General features: G+C 39.1%; 1 protein-coding gene across 2 annotated transcripts in view; it reads left to right on the top strand.

Moving 5' to 3' along the window:
- Positions 1-21,054, top strand: part of SUCLG2 (succinate-CoA ligase GDP-forming subunit beta) — a 273,677-nt gene that overhangs the window by 160,050 nt on the left and 92,573 nt on the right. For both annotated transcript variants that reach the window (XM_060631535.3, XM_078442840.2), the window contains exons 8-9: positions 440-601; positions 2,854-2,996. In XM_060631535.3, the coding sequence (XP_060487518.2) occupies positions 440-601; positions 2,854-2,996 (305 nt within the window). The remainder of the gene's footprint in view (positions 1-439; positions 602-2,853; positions 2,997-21,054) is intronic.

Genomic DNA, 21,054 nt, shown 5'->3' with positions numbered 1-21,054 from the left:
GCATCAGAAGGACAAAGGACAGTGGGATTAAGCATTATAATCTAGGTTCTCTTTGCACAGAAAGTAAAGGTGATGATTAGTGGTTAAATACTAAAAATGAATGTAATGAAAATGGCCTATCAAATCTGTGTTAACTGTGGCAGTCTGTACCTTGTAATGGGTGACCACAGTTTATATTACTAATTTATTAAACAGAGACCGACAGGTATAAATTACTATGTTCGTTATTAGAATGTAAGTCCCTTGAGAACAGGGTCTTTGTCATAATCGTCTTTGTAGCCCTAAAGTGTAAGATCAAGAAAGCCATAACCACTTCTCCCGCCTGTATCATGAGAAAAAATGACAGTATTTTATTTTTCTTTCTCCTGTGTTAGCCTGGGGAACTAACTAATTTGTAGATTCTTAAGGGATATTCACGTATGTGCCTTGTTCCCTTTAGTTGTCTGCTTTGATGCAAAGATAAACTTTGATGACAATGCAGAATTTCGACAAAAGGACATATTTGCTATGGATGACAAATCAGAGAATGAGCCCATTGAAAATGAAGCTGCCAAATATGATCTAAAATATATAGGATTGGATGGGAACATTGCCTGCTTTGGTAAGAAAGTAGTTCTATCAAAAGAATGATTTGTGGATTTGGGGGGAATTTAGGAACTCCTGATTTCTGAACCTTTCTGAACTGTTATTTCCTAAAAGCCAGTAAAAATAGGAGTTTGTTTGTTTGTTTGTTTGTTTTTGTAGCCCCAAAGTCTTAGGAAACAATTTGGAGTTTCTTCCCAATACATTTTGCTCAGTGGTCACTGGTTTAAAGCGCGGTTTCTCAAGTCTGGCACTTTTGACATTTTGGGTCAGATAATTCTTTTCTGGGGGTTGGGGTGGGGGTCCTGTACATTGTCAGGTATTTAGCAGTGCCCCCTGGCCTTTAGGTGCCATTGACAACCAAAAACATTGTGATAGCCAAAAATGTCTTCCAACACTGCCATATATCTTCTTGTCAACAAAATCACTCCAGTTGAGAAATACTATGTTAAAGCATCTCAGTTAAATTTTGTGTCATAAAAATGGAAATATTTACTACCCCAGTCAGTGTTAATATGCTAGGAACCATTCTGGAAATTTGTGTTTAAGATACAGTTTCTCCGAGGAAGTGGAAGAGAACATACACTTGAATCATTATACTCCAGTTTCGGCTTTTATGATCACCAAATGATAAAATGTTTAATCCATTATCCAGTTTATTAATAAAACAATTGATTCAATCATACTCATCTAAATTTGTGAAAATGGCTTATTCAGCTGAGATAAGAATGGATCTATAGAGGCAATACAATTTCTGTTATTGTCCACAGCTTATAGAACTGAGATTTATAACGCGTCTGTGTTTCTGGTAGAACCAATTCATTGCCCTGGAAACTGAGGTCTTAATCTTAATGGAATTAAAATAAAAAAGATTTGTAGCTCATTAAGCCAACAGTATTATTATATTCAGATCTGAACAGACCTCATCCAGTAGTCTGCTGTGCAATACAATAGAAAATGACATCTAATTACAAGTGATACCAAAAGCACTTGCTTTGTATTGGAGTAATAACTGTAATGTACCAGATCACGCGCATTGTTCTGATCTTGATAAGCTAATGCGCTCTCAATATTTGTAGGCATTTAGAAAGGAGAATGATATAATGGTGTGTTGAGAACAAATTAAATACAGATTCTTTGTAGCCTCTGTGGGAGTATGCATGATCTGACCAAGTTAGCAGCCTCAAAAGCTACGATTAACACATTTCAAATTGTTTTAAGATCTTATATAAACCATTTTTATTGTAGTTGCCCCAGACTTAATTAAATTAGTCACAGTTCACAGGCATGTCTGGGGAATTCAAGGGTCAGAAAAAGTGAAGTATAATTTTACCATGCGAGTTTCTGCTGTGTTCTGAAGGTTTGCTTTTCTTCTTCTTCCCCGCCCCCCCACCACCTTTCTAATCTGAGGAAAGTAATCTCATATAATTAAGCATAAGAAGTGAAAGAAGTACAATTGGTTAATAAAACTCAGCTCTGGAAAATAAGAATTGCAGTGTTAAAACTTTTTACTTGTTTTCTTAAAAAAAAAAAACCCTCCTAAGATGTTAACACATTTTGGTTCTAGTTTTAATGATCAGGTTGCTAGTGAACATTTCTCATATTAATTTGAAGAAGGAACAGAGGGATAGGAGTATTATTTTGATGCTGTCATTTGTTCATTTGTTTTGTGAGTTTATCCACATAACCTATAAATATGCGTGGTTGAGCTGAGTGTAAAAAAGCATGGAGTCCTATTGAAGTTGGGACCCCTGTGGTTCAACCCCAGAGGGATGCCATATTCAAAGCATATTCTCAGCAAGCAGAAAATTAAATGAATTCCATTTTTTTTTACTCAGGTCTCTTAAAGGATATTAAAGACAATGCAATTCATAGACCCAAGCAACTTCTTGTAGCCTTTCTTCTCTCTTTCTAGGTTCATTTGAGTTCTGTATTTTTCCAGAACCCAAAACTCCTTCTTCTACTACTAGCTCAAATTAATCAATTATGCAAACTCTTCCCTTTTATCTGTTTGCCAGATTGATTTAACTTGTTAATAAACCTGTCTTTGTATCCCCAGGTCTTTTTTTGTTTATTTTTTTGTTTGTACATTTCCTGAGTCTTTATCCTAAAAGTCTATGTATTTATCTGATTGAACAGGATTCTAGGCAGGACAGATTGGCCTGGTAGTGACAGGGGTCTGTCTCTGGCAGTATGGGCGAGGGAAACCGTTCATGCACCCTTTCCTGTTGCCAAATTGATCTTGTTGTGTGTGCCATTTGCATTCCACAGTGAATGGTGCTGGCCTTGCCATGGCTACTTGTGACATCATCTTCTTGAATGGTGGGAAGCCAGCCAACTTTTTGGATCTTGGTGGTGGAGTAAAGGAAGCTCAAGTGTATCAAGCCTTCAAACTGCTCACAGCCGACCCTAAGGTAACCTGTCGTTGTAGGCAGATCGCGTCATGTTCTGATTTTTCACCATCAAGAGCCACCTCTTTCCTACTGCTAAAGGATAATAAGCCAAACATTTATTTTGTAGCCCCAGATGCAAATCCTGCCTTAGATCTGATTGTAGTACACAATGATTCGACTCGTTTCAGGTGAAAGGCTAATAAATACTCCTAGGATCCAGTTTCAGCTTCTGTGTTTCCAAAGTCCTGGGAGATAGGAGGAAGTAAAAAAGGGGGTAGTGCTCCAGACAGGGAAATACCGGTTGGTGTGAAACATTATTTGAGTAATTTATACTGAAGCGATTAGTCCCATTCTTCACATGACTTACAGGACTCATTCTCAGATTCCTTCCATAAAGATACCGCAAGTATCATCACACGATTGGAGACAGAAGAAAATTATAGGATTATAGAAGTGTATATCACTAGAAAATAATAACCCCACATTCTTCTGTATGCTTTTAATTTTCATCGCTGATAGTTGTATAGTTTACAGCATAGGTACTAGGTAGCATATAATGTTGCTTTATGACCCTCTTTCCTTAACTAGAGTATAGCTATCACACCCATGCTAGTGTATAGTAGGTATTCCGTGAACATTTTTTGAGTTAAATACCACTATGCTTTGTTGGAACTGTAGGTACTGAGTAGTTTATGACAACAAGGTTTAGGTGGATGTTTGTTACGTGGAAAAAACTAACATGTTTTGAACATCTGATATATACCATTTAATTCTCTTAACAATTCTGAGTTTAAGCTTTCAGAATCATTATGTTTATACTGTTAGAGTATCTGATACATTCTGTTGGTTATTTTTCGTTTTTGTTTTTTTTTTTTTTTTTAGTGTTCATTTATTATTTAATTTTGAGAGAGAGAGTGAGTGAGTGAGCAGGGGAGAAGCAGAGAGAGAGGGAAAGCAGAGAAAACCCCAAACAGGCTTTGCACCGTCAGCGCAGAACCTCACATGGGGTTAAACCCATGAACTGTGACATCATGTTCTGGACCAAAACCGAGAGTGGGATGCTTAACCGCCTGATGCACTCAGGCACCCCTCTGTTGGTTCTTAATGTATCTGAACACATGGGAAGTCTGAACCATCGCTAAGAACAACAAATGAAAATGATACCAGCTTTAATTTTTTTTTAATTTTTAAAGTTTATTTATATTGAGAGAGACAGCATGGGGGCGGGGAGCAGAGGGAGAGGGAGAGAGAGGGAGAATCCCAAGCAGACTCTTCCCAGTCAGTGCATATAACCCAGTGTGGGGCTCAAACCCATGAACCCTGAGATTGTGACCAGAGGCGAAATCAAGAGACAGATGCTCAAGCAACTGAACCACCCAGGCACCCCCATATTGTTTTTTAAGAAATGTGGTCTGAACTTAATATGGAAACTTTTCATAAATAAGTGTACCAATAATAGTCTTTTGGTTCACAACTATAAAACTTTGTCTTCTATTTTCATTATGACTCAGATAGTTGCTAACCTTATGTTTTTGCTAAGTCTTTCCCTTCTGATTCATGAAATAAATGGTAAGGTATTATCAGCTACTTATTTTCAGTTTTCCAGTGCTATCCAGGAATAACAAAGTCATCAAAATCCAAAGTCGCCCAGCCATGAAGAATGTGTGTGCGGTTGGTTTTTCTGTTTCTATAAGTACCTTGTTTCCGTTGGTTAGGTAGGAATATTGTCGGTGGCTTCCTAGTTATTAATTTATTTATCCCTTCTTATTCTTATTTTCTAAGGGAAGCATCATTTTCCTTCCAGAGATTTTCTTATCAATTGAAATTTGTAAATACCGTGAACATAGCTCACACACAGCTTTTTAAACTGCTTGAACCACAGTGTACTTAGAGAACAGGGCAATTGTAATAAAATAGAACTTTTAGTGTCTACTGAAATTCGGTGCTAAGAATAATAGAGTGCTATCGAGGGAGTAAATCTACCAGGACAATCATTGCATTTTCTTTGGAATATCTTTTCTTAGTAGCTGATCTGGAATTTTAATTTTGTAACAATGCAGGAGGAGAAGGAAAAATCACTTGCAGAGCCATTTTTTTAAAACAGTCTCTTAAAAATTTTTTGACTTTGCCCAATGGAATATTTTCAAATGCTTGGAGTATTTAAACTTTTTTGAGATTGCCTGTCATCTTGGGTAGAGAAAGATATGTGGGAGTTATTTTATTTTTCTCATGCTATATCAGGAAAATGAATGCACAGCCCATCTCACTGTAAATTTTCCAAATCTTGAAATTTCAAAGACAGTTAAAAAGCATAGAAATGTAATGGGTATTTTCAATCCTGGCATTGTTTCACAGATTTTAGAGAACAGAGGCTAAAAAATAGTATAGATGAATTGATTTGATTTTGCAAGGAAACTGGTTACAGTTCTGGCTGTAATTATTTCAAGTAGAACCCCATTCAGCTGCCCAGAAGAAAAGAATCCCAAAAACCCAAAGCTGATTATTACAAAGGTATTGATTTTCTCGTTAGATGTAAGGATTAGTCAGTTGAAGACACTGAAATTCAAAATTGAAAAAGGCCTTTTGTTGCTAAACTTGAATCAACTGATAGTAACAACTAGTTGTTTGTCATCTGTATAAGCTAATTCTTTTGATCAAGTAATAAATGTCATCATTCGAGAACATCATTCGAGAACAACATATATTTCTACACATAATGTCAGCCATAGAGCTGAAACTTAAATTTATTTTGCCTATTAGCCCTAATGCTTACATTCATCAGAACCCAACACAAATGCCTTTATAACTAATGTGTTCTTTATTTGTTTGTAATATATATGAAACAGAGCTCGTCTGCCAAACTAAGACAAGAGTCTTTTCAAGATAGCTTAAAAAACTGAATTCACATTAAATATTTTATAATTCCCTAGTTTTCTAGTTGAGCTTGAGATGAGAGTTGAAGAACAATGTAGTTTGTTCTGTTGGTGGTATAACCTGATCATCATTTTTAACATCCGGTATTGTAAGCCCTAGGATTCTTAATCCTAAGTAGTAAAGATCACATTAAATAGGAAGTAGAAGTAGGGGTTTGTGGTAAGTTATAAAGAATTTGAATAAACTTGAGGGAAAAATCCTCCAAGGATTGTGTTATCCTTAAACTTTTGTTTTCCTGAGTCATACTTTGGCTTTTACTTCTAATTCTAAACTTAGAATCCCAAAGGTGTAGAAAATGAGTACAAATGACATCTGGAGTATGTAAAACATCTTGCATCAATGAATAATAGGAAAAGACAGTTGACCAGAATCTGAGCACTCACCCCAACTCTTGGCCAAAGTTAAGCAAATCTGTTGCCCTCTGGAGGACTGACTTTGAAAAGCAGTAGTGTGGGATTGACATTCCTGAAGACTCCTCACCTGATATGTCCCTGTGCTTCCTGGGTTAGATCCAACTTAGAGTCGTGTTTTCAAAGCTCTTTGTTTTTTAATTTTTATTTCTCTTAATATTATTTTTTTGATTCCAAGTATAATTAACATAGTGTCTTTCAAAGTTCTTTAAAAATCCAGGAAGGGGGAGCCTGGGTAGCTTGGTTGGTTAAGTGTCCGACTCTTGATTTCTGCTCAGGTCATGATCTCGCATCTGTGTGGAACCTGCTTGGGGTTCTCTCTCTCCCTCTTTCACTGCCCCTCCCCCTGCTCATGTGTGCACATGTGCACGCTTTCTCTCTCTCTTTCTCTGTCTCTCAAAATAAATAAACAAACACTAAAAAAAAAAAAAAATCCAGGAAGAAATGTGCTACATAAGCACCAAGTACCAGTTCAAAAAGGAATGGAAGGATTCTTAGTGGGATTCTTGTACCAGACTGCCCAGGTTCCTGTCCCACATCCCATCTTTACTGCTTATTGGTTGTGGGAGCTTGAGCACATTATTTAACTTGTATATATCTCAGTTTGCTCTTTTATAAAGTGAAATTATAACAGTACTTATTACCTCTGCGGGTTGCTTGCTTGCTTTATTTATTTATTCAAGTATTTAGAGCTTAAATTTCTTGAAGTTTTTTAAATTCAGATATAACTGACATGTAACATATAAGTTTAAGATATATAATGTGTTTATTTGATATATCTATATGCCACAGTATGATTACCACTGTAGCATTAGGTAACACCTCTATCATGTTTCATAACTAATTTATTTTTTGTGGTAAGGACATATAATCAGAGAATCGCATATTACATTAACTGAGATTATACATACACATTTCCCATTTAAAGGAGGAATAATTTCATATGATAGTGTCATTTAAAATTTTTAATAAATTTTCATTGAAGTATAAGCTTCATATAGAACAGTATGTAAATCGTAAGTATATAGCTTGATGAGTTACCATGAGGTGAACATACTGGCAGCCAGATCATAAAATAGAACATGACCAGTGTTAGGGACTGAATGTTTCATGTCCCTCCAAATTCATATGTTGAAATCCTAACCCCCAATCTGGTGATATTAGGGGGTGGGGCCTTTGGGAGGTAATTAGGTCATGAGGGTGGAGCCTCATGAATGGGCTTAGTACCCTGATAAAGGAGACCCCAGAGAGGTCGCTCGCTCCTTCCTCCATAGGAGGACAGATCTAAATGATGGCCATTTCTGTACCAGGAAGTGGGCTCTCATGAGACCCTGAAGCTGCCAGTGCCTTCACCTTGGACTTTGGCCTCTAGAATTGTGAAAAGAAATGTTTTTTGTCGCATCAGTCAGTCTATGGTAATCTGTTAGACAGCCTGAACAGACCAGTACGCCATCTCAGAATGGGTACCCCATCTCAGAAGCCAGTGAAGTACCCCCTCGCCATACTTCTACCCTGCTTTCCCCTGAAGGTAACACAGCTATCCCAACTTCTAATGTCGTAGATTTTGTTTTGCCTTAACATAAATAGGGTCATGCGGTGTACATTCTTTTGTGTTTGCCATCTTTCGCTTAACTTTTATTTGTAAGATTCATCTACATTTTATGTAGCAGTGGTTCACTCATTCTTCCTGCCGTATGCTGTCCTACTGTGTGACTCTGCCAGAAGTTTTCATCCTTTTCTGTTGATAGGCATTTATGTTATTCACAGTTTTGACTGCTACGTTGCTGTGAACATTCTCATACATGTCCTCTGGAGCACATTTCTGTGGGATATATTTTTGGAACTAGGATTTCTGGGTTATAACATATGCGTGTCTTCAGCTTGAACGGATACTGCCAAGCAGCTCTCCAGATGTGCCAGCTTTACACTCTGGGAGCCGTTTATGGCAGTTCCAGTGTGTATGCACACCCTTCCCCACCCTTGGTGCAGTCAAGCCTTTGCGACTTTAGTCATTCCAATAGATGTATGGTAGTTTTCACTGTGGTCTAATGCCTTTCTCTCATGGCTAATGAGGTTGAACACCTTTTCATATAATTATTACTATTAGGATAATACTCTTTAAACTTCTGTTAACCTTGTCTGTAAAGTAGACATGAAAATAATACCCCAAAGCATTGGCTTTCAGTATCAGCGGAGATAATATATGTGTGAGTACTTGGCCAATATTTTTAAAGCACAAGGAAAACTTTCGTTTGTGTGGACTTTAAAAAAAAATTTTTTTAATGTTTATTTACTTATTTTTGAGAGAGAGAGAGACTGAGATACAGCACAAGCGGGCAAGGGGCAGAGAGAGCAGGAGACACAGAATCTGAAGCAGGCTCCAGGCTCTGAGCTGTCAGCACAGAGCCCATGTGTTGACTTTTTTTTTTTTTAACGTTCAATTGCATTATCATTTCTGAGGCTTAGATTTATAATTATTGAAACAAGAGGAAGTAAATGCTCATCTTTGGGATAGGAAGTATCTGAAACAGATCCATTAACACCAGTGTTACTGTATGGGTTGTTTTGAAGTTGATGAAATGGGTAAACAATTCAGTAGTTTGCAGTGATTCTCTGTTCAGACAACCAAGAAAACACAACTTAATAGAGGGAGGATTAAATTCATATCTGCAAGAACCACAGAATATCATTTGGTATAAATTTGAAAAGAGCCCAGCTATTTTAGCTCTGTGGTATGTGATTCAAAATTCTTTAGAATTTGAGGCTAGAGAAGTAAAAATGCATGCCATATTTTCAGTATCAAATGCCTTTTAGCATGCAAATGCCTTCACTTGTAATAAATATGTGCTGATATTAATATGTGCTAAATGCCTCACGTACATATTGTTGATCATCATACATTTAGAATATATTTAAAAACAAACCACAATATCCTCTTCTTCACTTATTCACATGTTTATATCAGAGGCATGAAGCAAAACTCATTTTATTACAGACCACTTGTATTTGCTGAAATACCTTATCTGCAGGGAAATATTTATTTTCGGTGGGTAAAAGAACTCTTGTAGAGATTGATTTTCAAATGTAATACCCAATACTTGACACAACACGAGCATTATTTTTGAAATAACTCCCCCATCCCTGTTCTTACAGGCCTCTTTGAAAACAAATCTAAAAGTTGGAAAGAGTAAGTCCAGGCAGCCATTCTTTATGGTGATAGGCTGCCTGGTAGTCTAGTCTGAGAAGGATAAAAATGATTCTGTGCTTATGAATTTGTAACCTGTCACCTGGTTTCAGCCCTGTGCAGGGGAACACCGTGTATAAGCTGGAGAATGGAAAGCTCGCTGCCTTGTTCTCATTTCTCTTTGTTTCCTCCAAGTGCTTTTCCTATTGTGTTGCATTTCTTTCTCTGATGTCCAGTTGATCCACATTTCCAAAAATGTCTTGCTGTCCTTGTCCAACATGCACTCATTCCATTTTATCGGCCAGTACTACGCAGTAAGAGCTGGGTCCTGGGAAGGCCGTCGGTTCTATATCTTACCCAAGACCAGTGTTTCTGATAGCTACCCCTTTTCCACGCATCCCTAATGGAACTCTCTAAATCTGTTTTCATGCTGCTTGCTGACATACTGTCAGAAATAAATCAAAAATAACGTTTTTTACTCTTTGCTCTGCTTCTCAAAATTCAAATTTGGATGTGCTTTGTTTTGTTTCATGGTAAGTAATTTGAAGAATTTTAAGACTTGGGGATATTTTAGTAAATTTTATCATTGGTCCCAACATGCTCATAATTGATTATGAATCCTGTATGGAGAAGCCTTTGTAGATGTTAAACAGAAATGAACCACTAATAAAGGTATAATGTCACCTAGATTGGAAATAATATATAATTATTAGAAGAGTTGGGGATATTTTTTCTCTTAATGTTACTGCACTGTGAAAAGACATGGTTCAGTTCAACAGTTAAGAAAATAGTGCATTTTCTAACAATGCCAGGATTAATGTCAGGTATCTCTGAGTCTTAAGAATTTTCCTATAATGCGAGACTGATCAAGCATCTGAAAGTTTCACTATTATTATTTTTGAGGTATTGTTTTAGAATCCAAATAATGCCTTGTGGGAGAATCACTAGATGTAGGAAGTAACTTGGGAAAATAATTCAGGAGAACAAGGTGAAGACCCTTTGAACTGGGAAGGGTTCTGGGTCCTCTCCTTTATAGGGGTCAGCTGTAGTCTGGTGGGATGAGCCCAACTGCCTTCAGAAGGTTGAAGACACTGTGAATTTCCTCTACACCACCCTTCCACCCACTGCCAGAGAACTAGGAGTTAGGAATGATTGTCTTGTTCCTAAATGAACAACACGTCCATGTGGGCTTTGCCGAAGAAATTGGCTTGACTCAGAGTGGCTTGCAAGATAAAAAGTGTTTTGTCTTTTTTTTAAGGCTGTTTTATTAAACAGCATCCCCGTTTTCCTAATTATTAAATTAGAGAAACATAAAGTATAGAAAAGTACAAAAATAGATCAAATTACATTTATATGCACTTTTACATATACTTAAAATGAATACACAGAGTAGTATTATTTCTGACAAAACTGGTATCAGTATGATTGACACTCTTCTGTAGTCTGCTTTTTTCCACTTTTTACGTACCTTTTCCCCTGTCATTGTACAGTCCTCTGCAGCATCTTCGGGAGCTGAATAGTATTCACTTGTATGAACATATAAATTTACTTAACCAGTCCTCTGTTATTTGGTATTCAGGATGTTTCTCACTTAAAATAATGCTGCCGTAACCTCCTTGTACTCTTAACTTTACGTACACTTCAGATTACTCATATAAGATGAATTCCTAGGGGCGCCTAGGTGGTTCGGTTGGTTGAGCGTCTGACTCTTGATTTCAGCTCAGGTTATGATCCCATGATCATGAGATTGGGCCCCATGTCAGGCTCCACACCGGGTGTGGAGTCTGCTTAAGATTCTTTCTCCTTTCCCTCTGCCCCTCTCCCCTGCTCACATGTGCATTCTCTTTCTCCCTCTCTCTCTGTCTCTCTGTCTCAATCTCTCTCAAACTAAATAAAATAAGATGAATTCTTAGAAGTATGAGGCTAACTATGTATGAAGATTTTAAGGTTTTCATACTGACTGCCTATTTGTCACCACAGTAGGTAGAAGGATGTAGAAGGCTGTTGTCAATGAGAGGAGTATGCACTTGGCTGTTTAAAGTGGCCCCGTGTGTAGTGCCACAGTGCTGCATGGTTTTCCTAAGTCATGTCTACTATGATGGATCTTACAGAGAAAATATATGTTAGATAATCTTTGTTCAAGGGTGAGTAAAAATTCAATACGAATGAATTAACAGTATATATGAAGGAAGGTATCCTCAAACAGAAACACAGAAAACAGGTTATGCATTGATGTTTTGATGAAAACGGTGTGAGGCTTATGGGAAACTAGCCCTTGGTTTCCTCAGGAGCAGTGGTTCCGTATTTGCTAACTCAGTGTTCGCTGAAAGTTGATAGACCGTGACTACTATGGATAACGAGAATTGCCTGAATAATGTTTTGGATAATTATGGATGGCTCTTCAGAGATTATGTGAAAGAGCTGCTCCATTTTATCTAAGAAAGGACAGTCCGGAACCCCTAGCATGAATGTAAAGTCAAAAACTCTTTTCTTTTCCTCAATTGCTTTTATATGCTTCCTAAAGGGAAGGAATTTGACTATGAATATGAAAACCTTCAAAATATGTCAGTAATGATATTTTAGACATATTACCTTTATGTTTAAGGATTAAATGAATAAACCTTGAGAAAATTTTAACTTAATTTTTCCACTATCCAGGTAAGAATGATTTCCTTACACATGTAAGTCCCTCACTTTATGCTTTTTGAAAGGTTTCTTTACATTTAAAAATTGATTATTTTTTCCACTTTTAGAAATTTGCATTTCCTACTAAAAGTCAGAGATTTAAAAAAAATTGTCTCTAACTTTATTACAACATGACCACTATTACAATTTTGTTAAATTTCCTTCCAGCATTATCTACACATATCTTCTTTATAAGATTATAATTAGAATACCCTTCCTATTGATGGCCTTTAAAAAATATATCCAGTATTACATGATGTACATCCTCCAGTGTTGTTAGCTGGTCTCTCTCTTACTGTTAGTTTTACTAGCATATTAATAGTGGGCAGTGTGTTAAAGGCCTCTTGTTATTTAGAAGGTTATTTAAAGCTCAGCATTTAAAGTCATTTTCAGAAAATGTGTGAACTTTGTAAATCTGGTTTGCTAAAGTAGAGTACAATATAGTTAACAAATGCAGTAGTAACAAGTGTGAAAAACATTTTGGTACAAAACAGACTTATAGAACAATAAAAAAAAAAAAGAAAATCAGCATTCTCTAAGGCTCAGCTAGATACCCCTTTAGCGTCTTATGCATTTACTACATCAGTGGACTACTGATCTGCCTTTGTTTTAATTATCGCAGGGTTAATGAATCATTCTTTAATATTTGATACAGTCATTTAGAATTGCCTAAATTCTGAAATACCTAAGAATTCCAAGTGTGGCCTAATGTACCTTCCTGATGGCTGAATTGAAGATCTTCCCTGTATCCTCCTGATATATCTGGTTCAGTGAGGTGAGACTGAGTCCAAAACAAGACTTGCAAAAGTTAGAATAGACTCACCTTTATTTTTCCTTGCTCTTTCTTGCCAGCATTCTTCCTAAGAATTCATTGGTTTCTCTGTGCATCTTTTGTCTTTGTAAAGAGCAAGACACTTTAGGCAAACTTGTTAATTAGGTGCCTTTTTAATCTCTAGCCCTCATCAGATGCCACCTCAATGATAATATGTGATAATATGTCCCGGTCTCCCTTTTCTTTTCTTTGGGGTATTTACAAGTTACAGTCTTTACCACTTAATCATCTCCTTTATTCATACATTTCTCTTTTTAAATCTTATAAAATCGCCTAGAAATATTCTCCCTTCCCCACCCCCACCCCCACTTCTTGCTGCTGTTTCATTAAACTTTTCATTTGTTCCATATTCTTTGAAAATAGCTCCAAGTATAGTTTTGCCTAGAGTTTTTTTTCCCCCAGTGCCTGGTTTTGTCCTGTTCCACTATTACTAATACACTTCATTATTTCTAGCCACTCTAATAGTTCAGGGAACATAGTAGGTCCTCCAAAAATGTCTTTTCAGAGCAAATTCATATTGACAGCGTGTCTCTTTCTTTCCATGGAAATCCTATGGCTCAGTGGTCTCAGTCAGCAAGAGAAGCATAATAAGTTAATGAGCTGTCCTTGTGAAACCATTTCCCAAGGTAGGTGCCAGTGCTCTGTGTCTGGCAAGACTCTCATGGGACGGGGCAGCCTGGTAGGGACCATTGTCTAGAGCAAGACTTGCCTCCCCAGGGTCCGGGAAGCAGTGGAGGGAAGGTCCTCTTTGCAGAGGGTTGGGTGAAGTCCTGTACAGCAGCCAGACTCAGCGGCAGTCGTTAATAACAATACAGGAAGAACTGCAAGTGGCAGGGGCCCTTACCTGAAAGCAGGGTGTTAGTAGAAGACAGCAAGTGTGCCAACAAAGGGAGGCAATTTTAAGGAGTATTTAGGGAATTCTGTTAACCAGTAGCCAGTGCCACAGTCCCCAGGCTGTAGTGCAGGGCCAAGCTGCCTTCATACAAAGCAAAGCATCCCATATGCAGAAGCTTGGTTCTAAGGAGACTGGAGGGCTGGGCAGGCAAGTAAGGCAAGAATTCATCCATAGTACAAGTCACTGTGTCAACCATGAGGTTCACTAGGCTCGTCCCATAGCAAGAACAACTTTATGGAAGGAGGGGGGTTCTCCCCCAGCTTGTTGGGGCAGCTCCTCAGACCACTTTATGAGGTCAGGACTAGTTCTCCAGACCAGAGAATGACTAAGCTGGACAGAAACCCATTCAGTGATATCAGTCAAATGATAATGCATGGTGTTATATATGCCAGGCATTCCTCTAGACCCAGAATTGTAGAGCAGTGAGTGAAATAGAGTCCTGTTCTCTTGGAGCTACCATTTCAGAGTGGGAAAGATAGTTAAATCAGAGAGTAAATAGATACATTATACAAAACAGATAAGTAATATACTGGGTGGTGGTATAAGGTTAAAAATAAAATTGAGGATGCCAGAAATTTGTTATTTTTGATAAGTTTGTCCAAGAAGCCCTCTGATGAGTTTACCTTTGAGAAAGACGTGTCCTGACTGTTAGATGTGGAGTTTGGGTTTGTAGGCAATGACATGAATGCTCCCAGTGAGGGGAATCTGATCAATATCTGCACCCGTTGGAGGTGCCCTATGTTCCTTCATGTTTACTCACTACTTCTTTTTTTTTTTTAATATATGTTTTTTAATGTTTATTTGTTTTTGGGAGAGAGACAGAGCATGAGTGGGGGAGGGGCAGAGAGAGAAGGAGACACAGAATCCGAAGCAGGCTCCAGGCTCTGAGCTGTCAGCACAGAGTCCCCATATGGGGCTCGAACTCACAAACCAGGAGATCGTGACCTGAGCCAAAGTTGGACACTTAACCGAATGGGCCACCCAGGTGTCCCTCACTACTTCTTTACCTCAGTGTCCTAAGCCACCTCGCTTGGTTTATTATCAACTTAAAAAAAAAAAAAAAAAAGAGGTTTGGTCCACTTGAACTTTGCTGTAATTCGGGTGGCAACTGTCTTCCACTTAGAGGTCCTTTGTGCATATCGATGGATATTTTATCTCCATCCCCAGGACCCTCTCCTCGGGATGCTCTGCTTCCAACTTTGAGGACTTACAAAACGGAGCACTTTGAACACACATATTAGTTAGCATTCCCAAGGGGCAGCTGGCACAAATCCAAGTTAATTATTTTTCTTCCAGCTTATCTGTGAGTTCTTTCATTAATCGTTATCTGTAAGCATTCTGGACACATCCCTTTTTCTCAATTAGAACTCCACTGGAGTATTTCTGAACAAACATTTAGGTGTCTGCTTTAATACTCAGAAGCCTTAGGATCATAAGTAGTGAACAGAAATCCATTTTGACCTTTAACCATTGACCTAGATTTCACGTGCTCGTTAATCCCAAATAGCACATTCCTCTGAGAGGTATGAGTGACCTAGAATCCTCAGTGTGTCATTGTTATCCAAGAATGTGGACATTTGGTAGCAGATATGAGGAAGAAATGCCCAAATTTAGATATTTCTGATATTTTTCTGTTTTACAACCTGTGACTGTGAGTGGATCTTCTTGTCTGTTAAACTGAACTACAAAGCCAAATGATTAATCCAGATGCAGACTCTGCTGACCAGATTCTGAAAGAGAGGTGTTTGGTAATCAAATGAGAAGAGTAAACAAGGGAAAAGTAAAAAATACCCCCCCCAAAAAAAAACGAGAACCTTTACTGAAAGCATAAATTCTGTGATTCTCTTTTTCTCTACCAATATATCTTTAAAAGCTCTCCCTGTTGTAAGTTGCACCAATTTATTAAACAATGCAAAACATCTTAGGTAAGACAACAGGACAAATTCGAGCCTCACCATCATCCTAGCTTCCTCCCCCTAATGAACACAGCTTGTGATTCCGGCCTTCAGTGGGCAGTCATTGCCTGTTCCTTGATCACCTACTGTGTGTCAGGTCCCGAGCCAGTCAACAGAATGGGAAACCATCCAGCATTTAATGTCATTGGTTCCATTACGCTGTCCTTGTCAAGTCTTCCGGTTGTAATTACCCCTTTAAAGCAGAGGAAGACTTGATCCTGATTGACAGATACAGTCCTTGCTAAGCTCAAAGAAGACCAGTGTAAAGCATCTATTCATACTGACATCACACCCTCTTCTCTGGGTTCACAGAGAAGAGTCTGTGCAGCCTTACCACTCAGAATGTGGGCCATGCACTTTCAGTGTTGACATCAACTTGAAGGCCGTTAGAAATGCAGGAACGTAGCTCTACCTCAGATCAGTGGGGTCCGGATTCGTGTTTTCACAGGATGCCCAGAGGATTCTCTGCACATTAGAGTTTGAGGGGGCACTGGTCCATAGCAGGGGGAGGCATACTGCAGTTCACAGCCAAACTCTGCCTCATGGGTATTTGTATAAGTAAAGTTTTATAGGAACACAGCTTTGCTCATTCATTTCCTTAAGCAGTTGAGTAGTTGTGACAGAGACCTGGTCCCCAGTGGTCTAGGGTCGGCATGCTTGGAGTGTGGTATTGGACTAGTGTCAATTTGTATAGAAGCACCAGCCTATGGGCTGTTTTAGGTCTATAATAAATACAAAGACAGAATCAGCATCTAGAAACTTGTATTCCAAATTTCTGTGACATACAAGTAGAAGATCAATTTTCTAGCATTTCATATGATTGTGTTTTACAAAAACATCAGTGACTGTCAGGGCATTTAAGAAAAAATTGTCCTTCACCACAGATTATGTGAGAAGCACTGCTCTGTGAGTTTCAATGGGTACGTGTGTAAAAACCAGTACTGTAAGTGAAGGTGATTGTACAGGGTACATCTTGATGCTAAAGTGAGCTTTATTACGGGCTGCAGTATTCACATTGTCCTGTTGTTCTTTGCTCATCAAGCTTTGTCTTGCTTTCGTTGGTGATACTTCTCCTTATGGTCCTGGTGATGCCTTCGTTCACCGTCTGCATCCCCACTTGGATGCTCTCTTCCCCGCTCCTGCCCACAGAGAATCCTTATGCCTGGCCCGGGCCCGTTGCTCTGCTGCATCCCTGGCAGAGGGTTGCTTTCAAGGGTGGGCGCCTGGCAGAAGCCCCTCAGTCCAGCCAGAGGCTTCCCTGCTGCTGTTCTCATGACACTCATGCAAAAGCCCGTCTGCCTGTGGGATCACAAACTAAAACAAGGTGGCCCAGGAGGCTCTAAGTATCCCTTTCCACTTGGTGACAGCATGAGTAAGATCCAGGAGCAGAGCTGTGCCATACAGGCTCCCCTAGTCATAGGGCTTCATTCCTAGGGCCTGGCTTCTCCAGTGGGTGGACCAGCAGGAGTGGCGTCACCTGGAACCTCTTTAGGAATGCAAATTCTTCATCCACTTAAACCTGCTGAATCAGAAAGTCTGGGGTGGGGCCCAGCAGTCTCTACCTTAGCCAGCCCCTTAGGTGATTGTCATGTTTGAGGATGTCTGCTGGAGCTCTGTTAGCGTCCTCTGGCTTATGAGAGCTGCTTCAGCTCCCATCTCAGCCAGGAGCCCTTTCGTTCTCTGTTTACCTTTGAGGTTAGAATGACTCCTGTGCTGTGTGCTGTATGTGTTACTTGTACAAAACTGACAGTTGGCCCCAGCTCACCCTTGTTGTGCCAAATAGTAGCCCGGGACTCCACTCGGTTAACACTGATTTGAATTTCTTTCTCCATACACTTGACATCCCCGTGTGTTTTAAGATTTTTATTCCCTTATTTCTGTGTCAGAATCTCTCCCTAAAACTCAGAGGGACTCTATCAGTTCTAAAGTGACTTTTCTATCCAAATGAGAATTAAGGATAATCTTCTAGTTAATAGGTAACATTCCTCAGCTGGGTTTGTAAATGCATTTTTCTGAAGATCAGTTCCCTCATGGAGAACTTTTATTTCCCTTCCCTCTAAAAGTAGAGAACAAAAACAAGTTGTATAGTTTTCAAGTGACTTTCTATAAACTTTATGAAATTACTTCATCTTGAGTTCAGTCACTGAAGTAGATCTAATTCATTTCTGTCCCGATTAAGTTACCATCAGCTGCTTCTTTTCACAAGAGATTTCCTTCCTATTATTGTTCTCTGTGCATTTAATCTCTCTGGGTACTTTTCTTCCCCTCTCTTGATTTGTAAGTGTTTTGGTGCGATTCAATCTCCTGTCTATTCTTGTTACAAAGTACAACCTTCATTTGTTATCTGAGTTCCTTTTGCTATTTGGGGAAGAGGGAAGTGGTCAGATCTTTCAGTATTTGACAAATGTCATGATAATAGAGTGTTTCAAGGTGGAGATGTTGAATCAGCTTTTATGTTTGGTCAAGAAAATTGATTCATAATGATATGTGACATAAAGTCTTCACTGAATTTTTCTCCGGTATACATGAGGAATGAAAAAAAAAACCACTTCTTGTAAAAAACAAAATTTAATGTTTCTTTATCTTGATGGCTCTTTGTACAAGCTCCCTTTACAGATTACTCTGTGTGCCGACAAATCAGCATATATCTTTCTCCAACTATTAGGTCATCTTGATATATCAACTACCATTGGAAAATTGAGATTTGCATGGTTTCCTTTCATATTTTCAGTATCAGGCTGAGACCTTATTGCTGTCTCTTCCAGTTTTGGGGTTGTATCATGTTCTTGAGTGTTCACGTCTTCCTTGGGGGGCAGGGTGTGGACCAGACAAGACATAGGAGACAAGCTCACTTTCATCCCTACTTGTAGGTCTGCACGTCTCTAACTTACTGCAGCTACTACACCTTGTAATCACATCTCACATGTAGGTGAGGCTCTAAAAAGACCTTTCAGAAGGCAAAAAAAATTTATAATCAAACTTAACTTTGGAAATCCTTTTAAGTCCACTCATAAATTTTAGTATGGGTGAGGAGACGCTGATCCTTCTCCATGACATTCCTCACCACTGTGGTCTATAATTAAAAAACCGGTGGAATGTTTTATTAAAGTCTGTCTGGCCCCTGACACTATAAACTCCCACAAGGAGGATGGTCTCTGTTTTGTTCACTCCCTCCCGACTCCTCGCAAAGTGGCAGAAATATGGTGCACAATGAGTAATTATTTTTCTTCAATTATAAAAAAATTAACTATCAAAGTTAATGGATAAAATAAATAATAATAATAATGGCAGCTAACACTGACATAGGCATTAAGTATGTGCCAGGAACTGGTTTATGGGCTTTACAAATATGAACTCATTTATTCCTCACCACAAACCTAAGATAGGTAATAAATCATGGCCATTTTACAGATGAAGAAAGTGAGGCACTTTCCTCACTTGCCAAAGGAAAGTTGCCATATCACACACGTGAGTGGTAGAGCAAGGATTCAAACCCAAGCAGCCTGCCTCTAGTCCTTCTTCATACCAACTGGATTATACAGTGCCCTGTGAGCAAAGGAGCTCATTCCCTCTCACCTCCCTCAGCAACTTGTGTTTTTTGAATGGACCGGTGTTGGGGGCTCCCACTAGATTTGGCTCTTTCTTGCTCACTTGCTTGTTCCGTCCCTGTGCCTGCATAGTTGGATTTATATAAATTAAATGTGTGTCTGATGTGACTTTGATGTATGGGATGAGGCTAAATAACACTCCAGTGCAGGTATAAAGACAGCAGTAAAAACCAGGGGCTTAGAAATTGTTGCAGAGTATTTTTGTCATGCATATTAGATCTTTTTTTTAAACATGCAGCTTTCCAACCGAAAGGGTCATTATACAGTGGTTGAAAGAGAGACATAAAGAATGCCTGTTCAAATTCTGAGGTTCTAAGAGATTTTTCTATATCTTACTCCAATGAAGATATCCTTCCAGGCAGTATTTTAGGTTTATAATTGCATGGACCTTCAAAAGAAAAACACAAACAAACAAAAAAACAGAGGTGCCTGGGTGACTCAGTCAGTTGAGCGTCCCAACTCTTGATTTCAATTCACGCCATGATCCCAAAGTTGTGGGATTGAGCCTCAGATCGGGCTCCTCACTAAGTGTGGCTGAGCCTGCTTGAGATTCTCTCTCTCTCTCCCTTTGCTCCTCCCCAGATCTCTCTCTCTCTCTCTCTCTCTCTCTCTCTCTCTCTCTCTCACACACACACACTCTCTCTCTCCCTCTCTCTCTCTCTCTCTCTCTCTCTCTCACACACACACACACACACACACACACACACACCCTTTCTCTCTAAAATTAAAAAAAAAAAACAGTTATCAGGGAACACCTGGAGGAAATGCATGTGCAAAGTACATCCTGGGTGGTGGGAGAACTTGAAAGCTTCGTGCTCAGCAAGTCACTTAATGTAAAGGGACGACAAGGCCTGTCTTTTCATTGAAGACACATCATAGGACAGGTTACAGGGAGCTGACAAGTTCCAGGACATCCTCCTAATTGTTTAGTTCCTACTGCTCCCTGGAGGCTTTGCTCTTGGACTCTTCTTTGGGGCTGTATATTCTCAACTGTGTATCTGCCTTTAATCAGAGTTCCCGAACCACACGTCTTTTGTTACATGGAAGGGAAACTCGAAGTTTCTCTCACCGTTGTTACCGTGATGAGAAAGAAGTCAGTTTGTTTTTTTACAAATGGAGAAACATTTTCACCCTTGAGGTATTCATGTCTTGATTAAGGTAGCTAGGGTTTATATCCTGTTTCTTTCTAGTTTGCTAATAGGAAGTAGTCTTAACTAAAGCGCATGCTTTCTCAGGGGTCACCAGCCGTGAGTCGGTTGCTCTGAGTCATGTGCTCGGTGGCATTTTGTTAATTACACTTACTTATTTAGCACTAATGCAAGAAACATGACTAGTAAGTCTTCAGTATTTGGGTTTGTGTTTTAAATTCATTCCTCGGTAGCACCCTTTCTCCCTTTCCTTCTCTCATCTTTTCAGACCGGGGGAAAGAAAGGGCCTTTGGAGCTAGGTGTTGTCCTGAGTGAGCAGTCCTGAGGTTGGGGAACATGGAGTCTGGCTATGTGTGGGTTGTGGGGTCCACTCTGTCAGTAGCTGGAAAGAGATGGAATCCTAGCCTGCACCCCTGTGTCTCTTCCCC

This window comes from Panthera onca, chromosome A2, assembly GCF_046562875.1.
Source record: "Panthera onca isolate mPanOnc1 chromosome A2, mPanOnc1 haplotype 2, whole genome shotgun sequence".
NCBI lineage: Eukaryota > Metazoa > Chordata > Mammalia > Carnivora > Felidae > Panthera > Panthera onca.
Note: the sequence above shows the minus strand (reverse complement) of the source record. Positions and strands in the feature narration are given on the sequence as shown.